Genomic DNA, 13,172 nt, shown 5'->3' with positions numbered 1-13,172 from the left:
CTCAAATGAGTACCTGGTGGCGGTGTGTAAGCATCACCACTGGGGAGACAAAAGCGGTTGGAAAGCCCTGCCGGCTTTCATAGGTGTTACTCGCTAACAGCACTTGCCCCAACAGTCTGTTAACTGAAGAAAGAACCAAGAATACCTAGTCGGCTTTCGCGACCAATATCATCCATAATACAGGTTTTATTTTGGATTAGATCGCGTAAATATATAAATGTCGTTAAGCCGCCGCCACCCGACATAGCCAATTAGTCATCAAACTACGCCTCTTTTTAAGGACCGAAACGGGACTTCTCCACAAATCTGGCAGTCACCTGATAAAGCTAGTTGTAATTACTGGCGAAACGTTGTACTCAGATTGTAAATGTTGTGGATTTGCTCTCCAACACACCGGCGTGCTGTACTAGTAACGAATTGGCACGTTCTGCTTACGTGACAAACCTTACTAGTTGGCTGTGTCTGGTGGTTCAGTTCAGTTCAGTTTATTTTATTAGGTATAGCCCTGTGAGCCATGCGGCTCTTCACTTGGGTGCAACCGCAACAAACAACATGAACAAACATGAACAAACAACAGACGTGAGAAAATCTTGACTTAAAGCTTTCGCGACTGCAGGAATTCATGTTCTTTGGGTCTTTCGGTAAAGTCACGTAGATAGGTAAAATAATAAAATAATAAAACATCACGACGTTTTGATCGCAACACAAGCAATCGTCTTCAGGTGAAAAAATACAGCAGGCGGACTGCTGAGTCAGGAAGAAATATAGCGAGAGAGCTGCTGCAGCCAAAGGTCATAAAGGTTTGAGATGGGTACAACCCAAGGGTAAGTGGGCGGGGCTAGAGATGAAATTTGCAAGTAAATGTAAGATCGCAGAGCTAGGAATACCTCGGCGAATTATGTCTGCATTAACCACAATACCTGTGGTTGGAATGCAAAAGACCCAAAGAATATAACAGACGTGAGGTTCGGGTGGGGAGTGCTGGGCCGGTTTCTCCATATCACGGGGGTGGGGGGGTGATAACGGTTGTGAAAGAATGCATTGGTATTCTCAGGTTTTTTCGGTAAAGTCACGTAGGTAAAACATTAAAAGTAATGAAAGTAGAATAAAACAAAACAAAAATAAAAATAAAATTCACGACGTTTCGGAGGCAACACAAGTCTCCGTCATCAGGTGGGACCGTCACAGCCAGATTAGCTGCATCAAGTGAAGCAATGATTCAAGTGAATGCATTGGGACAGCGACTCTGAGCTCCTGAGTTCACGTTAGGTTTAACGACACATTTATATGTTTACGCGATATAACCCAAAAAACATGAATTATGGACAAACAAATAGACAAATTATTTTAACGTTTGTTTTTTTCGGTAAAGTCACGTAGGTATAGAATGTAATAAAATAAATGAAAACAACTAAATTAAATCACGACGTTTTGGGCGCAACACAAGCGTCCGTCATCAGGTGAGAGAGCATGGCCTACTGCTGATGCAGACTGTTTTAAAACAGTTTTAATATAGTTTTCATTTATTTTATTTTTTACCAACGTGACTTTACCGAAAAAAACAAAGAGTATGAATCCTTACAGTCACGAAAGCTTCAAATCTAGAACTATTTTAATGTTGCCCGTATTGAAACGGCTGTACACCGTATGGGCCTGCAAACTCAATTTCCCTGTTTAAGAATACGGAGTAAACTACGTGGCTTGTGACAGCTATGAATCATTTGTTATAGCCAAGTCGCTTCTGAAAAAAGAAGTCAATACCCCCAGTGTGGATTTACGTGGTAATATTAGAAATATATATATAGTTTTAGTTTTTTTTAAGTGATTATTTTACCTTTCCTATACTTTGTACTCGTGTCGTTGTGTTTGTTTAAAAAGAAGAGTTGTTTGGCTCATCGGATTCCTCCAAGTATAAATATTTTGATAGGCGTCTTTAATAATCAATTCTTAGACTCACATATCCTTCGATTACAATTAATCGATTCATCGACACTCAACCCTCCCCTCCCTCGAACGCTACCCAAAAAACTCTCGCGATTTTTGGGGGGGGCTTGGGGGATGGCGCGAGTCTCGCGAGAGTTGGCGACGGGGGTGCGGGGGGTTGGGGTGGGGGCGGGTGTGGCGCGAGTCTCGCGAGAGTTGGCGATGGGGAGGGGGTTGGGGTGGGATGGCGCGAGTCTCGCGAGAGTTGGCGACGTGGGGGGGGGTCGCGGTGCACGCCGGGAGCTCTCTCTCTTCCCCCCTCTCGCCATCTTGAGGCAGCAGCATCAGCGGCTCCGTGGTGAGGCTCGCACCGCATACTCGGCGTTACCTCCCACCCTCACGCGACGAACTTTACCCCCCTAACGCAGCCTCCGCTTCCCTTTTTGTCACCTTGCAGGTGCGGACGGACACTTGACGCTCACTGAAAATGTCCGCCAAAAAGACGGTGAGTTGCCGCGAGGCGGGCTTGGGGAGCGTCGCCTAGGCGAGGCCGGAAAAAGCCTGCGGCCTACCCACGTGTCCCCCACCCGTGGGGGTCCCGCGTAGTAACCAGCTCCGCGTGGTCGCTTGGGACTTTGGCCACGGGAGCCCTGTGGTCTCGGTGTCTCTACCCTCTTCACTTCTCCCCAGCGCGCTGTCCCTCGTTAGCCCGGGTCCCACACACACTCGGCCCCCCGTGTTTCTCGGCGTCTTTTAAGCGCCTGTAACCAAGTTAGCGCCGAGGGTTTCAGCCATCGTGTTCCCTGGCGGTCCGAGCTAGCGCCTCCACCCCGTGTAACGTTGGATCCCCCCCGATAGATCAGAGAGATCTTCATCCCCGGGTATCTCCCGCGTCTCTGTGTCATGGTGGTGGTGCCAGAGTCCCCTGAACCCTGAAATCACCGGGGTCTTCATTCCCCCTTCCCCCACCATCGTCTTCACCACCCTCGTACCAAGATCTCCACAAGCGGCGGCCCCCGAAATATTCACTCGTGTCTCCGCCCCTGCGTCTGTGCCTTAAGTAGCGAGATGTTAACTACCTCGCCAAGTCTACAGGTGGTCGTGGGTTCGATCCCGACTGCTGCTTTATATTTGTGTCTCTCCGTGGTCACGTGGTTTTTTTTTCCGAGTACGGCGGTTTTTTTCTCCCTTCACATTTAGAATTAACACCACGCGCTTAAGGTTATTTGGCTGCAGAGATTTCCACACGATGACGATAAGCCACTATCATTCGTGATGGCCTGGTTGCTCTGAAAAAAAGAGCTGTGTGCCTCAGTGGGCATTTCCTGGTGAAATTTATAATAGTTTCGAGCTGTTCAGTGTTCCCGGGGTCTCGGGATGGTCGCTGTGAATGTAGACAGACGCGTGGTTCAGCCCGCCACGTTGGCCACCTCCGCGCCGTATCCCCACTGAAGACTGCAAATAGAAACAGACGGTACAGCGAGCATTCTATTCTATCAGTCACTATCCCTACAGCATGTTTGTCAAGCCACTGCTGGATGAAGGCCATGTCGGTAATCGAGGGGATTCGCCATAACTTCACGCTAGTCGTTGCGGGTTCGTGAAGTTTGGGAATGGGGATTTGCCCAGAACTTGCGATGGTTCTCTCTGGGGCGCCTCCCCGGTTCGTCATCTCCGCAATCCAGTGCTACTACTACAGTGCAGTAATTTGTTTGCTTTTTTTTAAACCCCAAAGTCCACCGCGGATATTGAGCGGTGAAAATGAGGCCGGTGTCGGCGCGTGTGCTGGATGGATCGCTGCCTCTCAGGATCCTGAGAGGCAGCGACGGTTTGACGGGGTGTGGTGGGGGAGGTCGGGGCTTAATATCCAGCAGTGGATGGATCTTGGCTTATGAGTGTTAATTACCTCGTCCTGGTATGCAGGAGACTGGGTTCGATCGCGACCCTGACACCTGTATATTTGTAGTTTGCGTGTCTGCCTCTCTCCCTCTCCACATTGTCGTGTGCATTTTTCTCCGGAGTCCTCCGGGGTTTATTTTTTTTTCTTCACATGATGATAAGCAACTTGGTCAGGTCACTTGTGAAAAAAGCCATGCAATATAGCTCAGTGGACCGGCCCTTACTTGAATGCAAGTTTAGATATTTCTCTCAATGGGGTAGTTTTTGAAAATGTGAGAGAGGGTTGGAGACACGTGGCGAGGTTTGCACGAGTTGTCGTTTCCCGGAAGATATCCGAGGGGGTAGCGGCCGGATGTGCTCAGCCGCTCACTGCGCGTCAATGCACTGCTAGATGAGGGACCCCTCGGAGCGGGTCGTGGGGATTATTTGACCATACTTCACCCGTGCTTGTCACACAGTTCGGGTTGGTGAAGGCAGAGTGGGGGTGGTGGGAGGGAGGCTTGGTCATAAAGGGGATTGATGAAGCCACCGCTGCCTCTGATCAAGTGAAATTGAGGCAGGATTGACAGAAGCCAATGACCACTTAACTTGAATCTGATTGCTTTATCCGCTAATTATTACCACGCTTTACCCAGGAAGAAAGTAGGTAATTTTCCCTTCGAATGGACATTCGGTTGTTACTCAGTCTCCCATTTATAGCTCTAAAGGCAGTTTTGGGAATTCTGCATTTTTTTTGTGTACGTTGAACGTCTTTTGCGCCGCACGTAGCCAACCGTGCAAATCGGAGGCGCAGTGTTAGTCGATTGTCAGTGTTCGTCTATGGGCAGTATATATGTTGAACTTCTTTCACACCGTATGTAGTTAACCGTGCAAATTGGAGATGCAGTGTTAGTCACCACCCGACACACCTTACTAATTGCCTGTGTCGGGTGGGGGCGGGTTTAATGACACATATTTACGCGATCTAACTAAAAAAAACCTGTATTATAGATAATATTGGTTCGAATGCCTACTACGTGTTAAACAAACTAAAGAACACCAACAAGCAGTTCTAAAGAAATTAGTTTGTCGATCTCGATGATTTGAGTTGCATAGCACCCAGTGTCTTTCTAATATCGGAAGGAAGAGCATTCCAGACGGCCGCATTATCCACATCACCACCATGAAGTATGTATGTTGAACTTTCACACCATACGTAGCCAACCGCGCTAATCGGAGGTGCAGGGGAAGGACAACAAACTGAACACAAACAAGCAGTTCGAAATTACTTTGTCAATCTAGATGATGATTTTAAAAGGTTGCATCGCTCACAGTGGATTCCTAATATCGGAAGGCAGATCATTACAGACAGTCGCAGAAGTGCATCTGAAAACGCCGCGCGATACAGTGACCACACCACCGTCTTTGTTCGATGGTTAGCCTAGAAGGCGATGCTGCTGCGAGCGTGATCAGAGTTTGCCCGATAAACATGGATGAAGCATTACTATAACAGGGGGGTGAGTCTTATCCGTTTAGTTGACTGCTGTTGACTTCCCGCACACTGATTTTTTTATCGACCCCAAAGGGATTCTGGGCTGAGACAACAAGCCCCCTACATCAAGTTTTGAACTTGACAAAACAACTTTACAATGAATTGCGAGCCACTCTGTTTACTGCCCAGCCACCAGGGAGGGGAGCAGAGTGAGATGGGGAGAGAGAGAGGTTGGTGGTGGTCGTTGGTCATGGTTAATGCTGTTTTGTGTTTAGCTTGTCGTGCTTCCTCCACACCTCCATTTAGCACGGTTGGGGGCTATGTACGGTGCAAAAGAAGTTTGGCATGCATACAGTAGTAACGACGGTGATTGGTTCACCCAAAAAAAGTACTTCATAATATTTATACAACATAAGCAGATAATATTAAAAGTAACACTGTTAATCAATGCATTAATTAATATTTACTGTACCTACAACAGTCCATCGTTAACACAAGAATAGTCGGTAAGTGAACACATTGGCTTCTATGGAGGCCCTACACTACTATACACTACACATTGGGCTGTATGGAGGCCCGTCGTTAAGCGATCAGTCATTTATGTATGGTCGTTAAGGGGGGGTTCTACTGTCCATACATTGTGTGTTGGCGCTTTTGTATTGGTAGCACTGCTGGCGTGGCGGTGATGGCGTTTGGGTGTCCGTCGCTGTGCTGCTGTGTCCTGTGGTGCGTCAGTCCTCCTGTCATCGCTGCCACCGTTGTTCTCTTGCGTGCAGAAAAAGGCCATTGAGTCCATCAACTCGCGACTCCAGCTGGTGATGAAGAGTGGCAAATACTGCCTGGGATACAGACAGACGCTCAAGATGATCCGGCAAGGCAAGGCCAAGCTGGTGCTGCTCGCCAACAACTGCCCGGCACTGAGGTGTGTGGCGAACCGCGCACAGGCCCCTCGGCTCCGCGTGTGCATGGTTGTCCTCCTCCCGGACCCCTCCGTCGATGCCACTGCTGGATGAGAAAGTCTGCTGGCCGTTACCTTCATAGCTTATTCCTACCCCCCCCCACTTCCTCAGACAGTGATGAGAAGGAAACTTGGCACTGTGTGGAGGCACATAGGTTAGGATGGACAACGGGTAAATGAAAAGTGTGGCGTTTGGAGAGGAAAAAATGGTAGGAACGGGAAAGAGAGGGAGGGCCTTGACAGATAATGGTTTGATGATGACGACTTTAATAAAGAGATTGGTGCTTGAAAGATGAGTCCACAACTTGAGCCATTTTGGCACTCCATAGTCAGAGAGGAAAGTGGAAACAACAAATGACGAAATGTGCAGTGGACACACCTACTCTAGGGGCTATCTGCTCATGGATCGTGGTGGTGATGACGACTCCCCTCCACACGTGCGTATGTCGCCTCTGACTTCCGAGCCCTTGGCTCCCGGGCCGTGGCTCCTGACCGTGGCTCCTGATCCGTGGCTCCTGATCTGTGGCTCCTGATCCATGGCTCCCAGGCCCATGGCTCCCAGGCCCGCGGCACATGGGTCGTGACTCCCGGCCAGCGTCTCTCGAGTCTGAGTTCTGACTGCCCTCCCACCCTACTGCTGCATGCAGGAAGTCCGAGATTGAGTACTACGCCATGCTGGCCAAGACGGGCGTCCACCACTACAGCGGCAACAACATCGAGATGGGCACGGCGTGCGGCAAATACTACCGCGTGTGTACGCTCGCCATCATAGACCCCGGTGAGTAGGGGGGTGGGGAGGGGCACGGGTGGTGATGAGAGGTTTGTGCCAGGCCTGATGAAGTGGCTGAAAAACGAATGAACACATTTGTGACGCGCTCGGTTCATGTTCGCAGTCGGAGACAGAATAATTGGGAGGGAGAGAATGATTGATAAGGGATTGATTTGTGAGAGTGATTCATTAGAGATTGTACGTATGTTGAACTTGTTTTGCACCGTACGTAGCCAACCGTGCTCATCGGAGCCACGGGGGAAGGATAACAAAACTAAACACATAATTCGGAGGGAGAGGCCAGAATGATTCGAAGAGTGTAGAGAATGATACGGTGAGAGGGAGAGAGAGACAGAATGATTCAAAAAGTGTAGAGAATGATACGATAGCCGAGAGGTTCGTGCGAGACCTGGTGAAGTCGCTTAAAAAGGTTTGAACACATTTGTGACGAGGTCGGTTCATGTTCGCAGTCGGAGAGAGAATAATAGGGATGGAGAAAATGGTTCCTAAGGGAACGTATGTTTAACTTCTTTTGCACTGTGCTAATCGGAGGTACTGAGGGAAGGATAAACTAAAAAAATGATTTGGGGGGAGAGTCGAGTGATTTAAAGAGTAGAGAATGATACAGTGAGAGGGAGGAGAGAGTGATTTTGAGTCGCCAGAAACCGCAGACGAGCGGGGAAGGCGACAGCTGTGATGTTTGTCCAACTCCGTGAATAAGTGATCGTGCATGAAATTGATGAGAAGAATTAAGGTGCGAGTGATGGGGTGGGAACAGAGGAGACGAGAGGGTCTCTGACCGATGCCGCTGCGCAACGTGCCGAAGTTGAAGGGGGGGTCGGCTGGTCCAGCTGTCGTCTCTGGCCATATTGCTACTCGTCTGGTTTCACGTTCCCCCCTCCACCGATGGTGGGTTTTTTTCTTTTGTCTCGTGATGAGAGGGAAACAATTCACATCTCAGGCAGAGCAGCGCAGAAAGCGGATCTCACGGAGCTACCTTCTTGAGATCCCTTCAAGTGACCTCTGGTCCGCCCCAGGAGAGGGCAGCACTTCCCCTACCCCCTACCCGACCATACGAGAGTGACCTCTGGTCCACCTCGGTAGGGGCAGGACTTCTCCTGCCCTACCATACGAGAGTGAACCTCTGGTCCTTCACGATAGTGGCAGCACTTCTCCTGCCCTACCATACGAGAGCGAACCTCTGGTCCTTCACGGTAGGGGGCAGCACTTACCCTACCAGCGTTACCACTCGAGGGTAACGTTCGGTGCTGGCCACAAATGATGGCTCAACGAAGTGGCAGCTTATCATTGTGTGGAAGTTTATAGCAGCAGCCAAATAACACTCTAAACGCGTGATGTTGATTCTAAATTTGGAGAACAAAACTAGGGAACCCGGAATATAAATCCACGCGACCATGGGGAGAGGGAAACACGCAAACATAACAGATGTTGGTCGGGATCGAACCCCACGACCTCCTATATACCAGGCGAGGTAGTTAACATTTCGCCAACCGTGCGAAGGGAGCCACAGCTGCTCTGTGTGTCCGGACAACTCCTGCTCCACGCCATCAGCGTCATTCAATGCAGAGTCGTTTTGCACTTTTCCTGTCATGCCGCTCGTCTGACCCAGGAGAAAGCCTCGCCAAGTCTCGTGACTTGTTCTCAGGAGGGGCCTGAACAGGTTTTCACTGTCGGGGAGGGGGGAGGTGATGGCTTTTGAGTGATCCCAATTGAGTCTCTTTGGTGGAGTAGTTGAACAAAAATGTGGCGAACTTGAACCCTGACTGGCCTATGAGTGATGATTGTGCCACGTGCATGCTAACCTTGTCTATCCCCCTCCCCCCGTGTCCTCTCTCCCACGTCTCTCCCCCACTTCTCCGCCACTTCCGTGTCTCCCCCACCACCGTGTCTCCCCTCCCGCGTGCGTCTCGTCTGTGCTCCAGGTGACTCGGACATCATCCGCTCCATGCCAGAGCAGCAGCAGCCGCAGCCCGGGGACAAGTGAAGTGGCGGGGGTCCCACGGCGCCCCCCCCCTCACACCAATAAAGCCCCCCAATCGAGTCCCGTGGTTCGCTTCCTGCCTCCGTTCCTCGCGTACCGTGAACGCCGCTTGGAATAAAAGATGGCGTTTGCCGGCGTTTGCGACCCGCTGCAGAGCGGTTGAGTGGTGGCTGGCCAGGTTTTGTCTGTTGACTTTTAGCGCCAGTTTTTGTTTATCCGGCTTCCCGTCCCCGCAAAGGGGAGATACCGGCATCGGCGGTGACTCGCGGTTTTTGCGAGGTTCTGGTCTGTAAGAGTGTCGTGTACATGCCTTGAATGGAGCACGAGGTGGCTGTAAGAAACTTGGAGGGAAAAAGAGAATTGATGGGAGTGAATTTTAAAGTTTGGCGAGTGGGTGTTGGGACCTGCAGTGTGGTGAGTGGATTTTGTGATCTGCAGTGTGGTGAGTGGATGTTGTGACCTGCAGTGTGGTGAGTGGGTGTTGTGACCTGCAGTGTGGTGAGTGGATTTTGTGATCTGCAGTGTGGTGAGTGGATGTTGTGACCTGCAGTTTGGCGAGTGGGTGTTGGGACCTGCAGTGTGGTGAGTGGATTTTGTGATCTACAGTGTGGTGAGTGGATGTTGTGACCTGCAGTGTGGTGAGTGGGTGTTGAGACCTGCAGTGTGGTGAGCGGATGTTGAGACCTGCAGTGTGGTGAGTGGATTTTGTAACCTGCAGTGTGGTGAGTCGGTGTTGAGACCTGCAGCGTGGTGAGTGGCTTTTGTGATCTGCAGTGTGGTGAGTGGATGTTGGGACTTGCATCGTGGTGAGTGGGTGCTGTGACTTGGTGGGTCACTTCAACTGCCCAGTAGCGGTGTCCTTCACGAGCCTCTGCCACAGACCGACTCGGTACACGTGGGTACCCGGGCGTGGGTACACGAGCCCCCACTTAGTTCCACATGCTCCTCCCCGCACGCCATCTCTTCACCCAGCCCACCGGCCCTCAACTCCCTCGATCGAGCATGCGCTATTGTGGGCAAACGGACACGCAGGAGACGCGGACGGAGGTTTGCCAGCGAATGATTGCGCTGCTACAAAATGCAGTGCATCCGCGACTGATTGTGGAAGTTGTAGGCACATGTATGGAGTAATTGGGCGTGGCTTTGCCCATCTAAGGAATACTGCAAATGGAATTGCGTTTTTAACGATCGATTAAGCGAGAATCGAACGATACAAAGCTTGATCCATGCTCGAACAAGGGCACGCTTGCAGCGCGGATAACGGAGACGAACGAGGCGTTTCCAGGGACACGGGAGACATTGGTAAATGCGATGAGGTGGACAACACTGCCGAGTGGGGTTTTGTTGCCTCGCCTATCTCAATGCAACCGAATCTTAACACTGCGCAGAAAGCGGTGGGAACGTAAATTTAAAGGCTAAACTTAAACTCCTTTATCTTATACTCTGGTTCTTTCGGTAAAATCGCATAGGTATAAATTAAATCACGTTTGGGGCGCAACAAGTGTCCGTCACCAGGTGGGACAGCAAGAAACAATTCCTGAAGTGGGCAAAAGGGGCTGCTGCAACAAGAGGCCATATACTATGAGATCTCCTTTACCAGTGGCAAAATATAGTAATAGGTTTTTACCCTTGTGTTGAGGTTATCGCAAACATGATGCCTTGTATAAAGGTGTCAGATTTTGTACCAGTTAAAAGGGTAAACGACCCTGCGGGGTGGGCTGGTAGGAACGAATAACCAAAATATAAACAATGTATTATTACACTTGTTTAGCCAGGAAAGCCTCACTGAGTCTAAAGGTTTTTATAGGGTCCTGCCAAGTGTTTGCAGTAGGGGGCGATGCTGCTACACCTAATCGGACGATACGAAGGGAAAGTTTGAGGCCTAGTTCTAGGCTTTAGGCCTAGCTGTAGGCTTTAGGCTGCTGTGAGTTAATTTTTAATTTAAATATTTTAATTATTAATGTAAAAGCTTTAAATTTAAATGTTTCTATTTAAAAACATCAGGGAATGTAACATTGTTAAACATTAACTCCCTTTCACACACGCGGGGGTACGATACGAAGGGAGAGTTTGAGGCCTAGTTCTAGGCTTTAGGCCTAGCTGTAGGCTTGAGGCCGCTGTGAGTTATGTTTTAATTAAAAGCTATCTCAGGGAATTATAAGGGAATGTTACACTTGTTTAGCCAGGAAAGCGTCACTGAGTCTAAAGGTTTTTGTAGGGTCCTGCCAAGTGTTTGCAGTAGGGGGCGATGTTGCTACACGGACGGACGGACAGAAGGATGATATAATCTATTGTAGGCTGGTTCACTTCGTTCCTACCAGTAAAACCTATTACTACAAGAGGCCATATAGGCAAGAGAAGGGGGGGAGGAGCCAGGGAGGGTGGATGCGACAAGTAAGACTCAAGCACGGCAGAAAATGCCGGGGAGGGGAAGTGGGCGGGGCTGGGAGTGGGAGGGTTAGGAAACTGGAGATGCGGATATGAAGGCAGGCCAAAAGCAGTTATGGTTTTACCTGGTTAAACACGTTCCTTCAGAGTGGGCAGGTAGGAACTTGGTTGGACAGCGCATTCGTGCACGATAGACATACGCACGACAGACAGACAATCCCTGGTGGGCAGTGTGGAACTTGTTCCTACCTGTATAAAAGATAACTTGACTTGAGGTAGCCAGCCAGGTAGCCAGCCCCCTTAACTATCGGCCCCTCCCCCTTGCTTAGGCCCCTCCCCTTACCCCCCTCCCTTAGGCCCCTCCCCTGACCACCCCCCCTCCCTTAGGCCCCTCCCCTAACCACCCCCATATCCTTAGGCCCCTCCCCTGACCCCCCCCTCCCTTAGGCCCCTCCTCTGACCCCTCCCCCCTCAGGCCCCTTTCCTGACTCCGCCCTTCCTTAGGCCCCTCCCCTGACCCTCCTCCCTTAGGCACCTCCCCTCTCCGTACCCGGCAGTAGGTCTCCACCAATCAAAGAGCTGTTTATATTATATCTATGCACGACAGACAGACAAAAAATCTCTGATGGGCAGTGTGGAACATTGTTCCTACCTTGTTCCTACCTGTATAACATTGCTCAATCTATCCATCTTCCCGGTTGAAGTTATGTTTATATATCTGGATGGCTTCATGAACAAACTTTTGATAGTAGCCCGAAGGTTTGCAGAGCACATTGGTCTCGGAAAAAACTATCATGAGAGCCCACAGCGTTATAGCAATGGTCAGCCACGGCGGAGGAATTAGTTCTGCTGTGTTTCAGATCTGCCTTGTGTTCACGAACACGGTCCGAGACATGACGTTTCGTGTCCCCAATGTAACAATCACCACAGGTGCAACTTAGTTTGTAGACTCCAGGATATCAGGAATGACAGCATGTCAGGAATGACATCCTTCACAGATGGGATTAGGTCACGGATTTTGTGTACTGTACTGCATCGGACCTGGATCTAGTGTTTGTTTAAGATTTTGTAAATATTTTTAGTAACGCCTGCTATGTATGGTAACGGGATGGTTTTGATCGGCGTCTCAGGGGGTTTCTCCATGGTTGGAAAAACAGCTTGCGGATAATGCTGTCCGAATATCCATTCATCTTGAGGGCCTGGTGTACGTGTTCCAATTCACTGGCTAGGTGGTGTTGGTCAGAAATGCAGTGGGCCCTATGGTGTAGTGTTTTGATGTAGGAATTCTTCTGTGCCGGATGGTGGTGGGAATCAGGTTTTAGATAGGAATCAATTTTCCCACGCTAAAGCACAGTAAGCTACGTAGCTCTTTTTTCAGAAGCCACCTGGTTATCACAAATAATAGCCCATTAAAGTGGCTTCTCGTGTCTAAAATTTATAGCAGCCAAAATACTCTAAATTCGTGTTTCTAAATGTGGAGGGAACAACCGGAGGACACGGAGAAATCCTCGCGACCACGGGGGGAGAGAGTGACACTGCAGACTCCAAATATACAGCAGGCATCAGGGTCTGGATCGTATCCACGACCTTCTGTATACCAGGCGAGGTAGCATCGATCCACCGCGGTGAGAGAGGGGTAGTCAGTCGTAGGTAGGTGTCTGTGTGGATCACCGTGTGAGTGGGAAAGAGAACAGTGGAGGTCGTAGGCAGAGGGAGGTCTTGGAAGGAGCCCGGGAGTTTAGAGCACGGACGGCTGGAGGGA

The 13,172-nt window shown here is 50.0% G+C and overlaps 1 protein-coding gene across 1 annotated transcript; it reads left to right on the top strand.

The window, feature by feature from the left end:
- The first annotated feature begins 2,201 nt into the window (after positions 1–2,201).
- On the top strand, positions 2,202–9,082 carry RPL30 (ribosomal protein L30). The gene is made up of 5 exons (XM_078866807.1): positions 2,202–2,281; positions 2,381–2,428; positions 6,070–6,215; positions 6,899–7,029; positions 8,964–9,082. The coding sequence occupies exons 2-5, from the start codon at positions 2,411–2,413 to the stop codon at positions 9,023–9,025; spliced, it is 357 nt and encodes a 118-aa protein (XP_078722933.1). The 5' UTR covers positions 2,202–2,281; positions 2,381–2,410; the 3' UTR covers positions 9,026–9,082.
- Positions 9,083–13,172: the final 4,090 nt, after the last annotated feature.

The sequence above is a fragment of the Lampetra fluviatilis genome, chromosome 23, assembly GCF_964198595.1.
Source record: "Lampetra fluviatilis chromosome 23, kcLamFluv1.1, whole genome shotgun sequence".
Lineage (NCBI taxonomy): Eukaryota > Metazoa > Chordata > Hyperoartia > Petromyzontiformes > Petromyzontidae > Lampetra > Lampetra fluviatilis.
This window is presented reverse-complemented; position numbering and strand designations above follow the sequence as displayed.

What these genes read in the sequence shown, in the direction of transcription:
- RPL30 (XM_078866807.1), top strand. An exon ending in AACAACTGCCCGGCACTGAG is followed by an intron (nt 6,216 to 6,898) that starts GTGTGTGGCGAA and finishes TGCTGCATGCAG; the next exon opens with GAAGTCCGAGATTGAGTACT. An exon ending in GCTCGCCATCATAGACCCCG is followed by an intron (nt 7,030 to 8,963) that starts GTGAGTAGGGGG and finishes TCTGTGCTCCAG; the next exon opens with GTGACTCGGACATCATCCGC.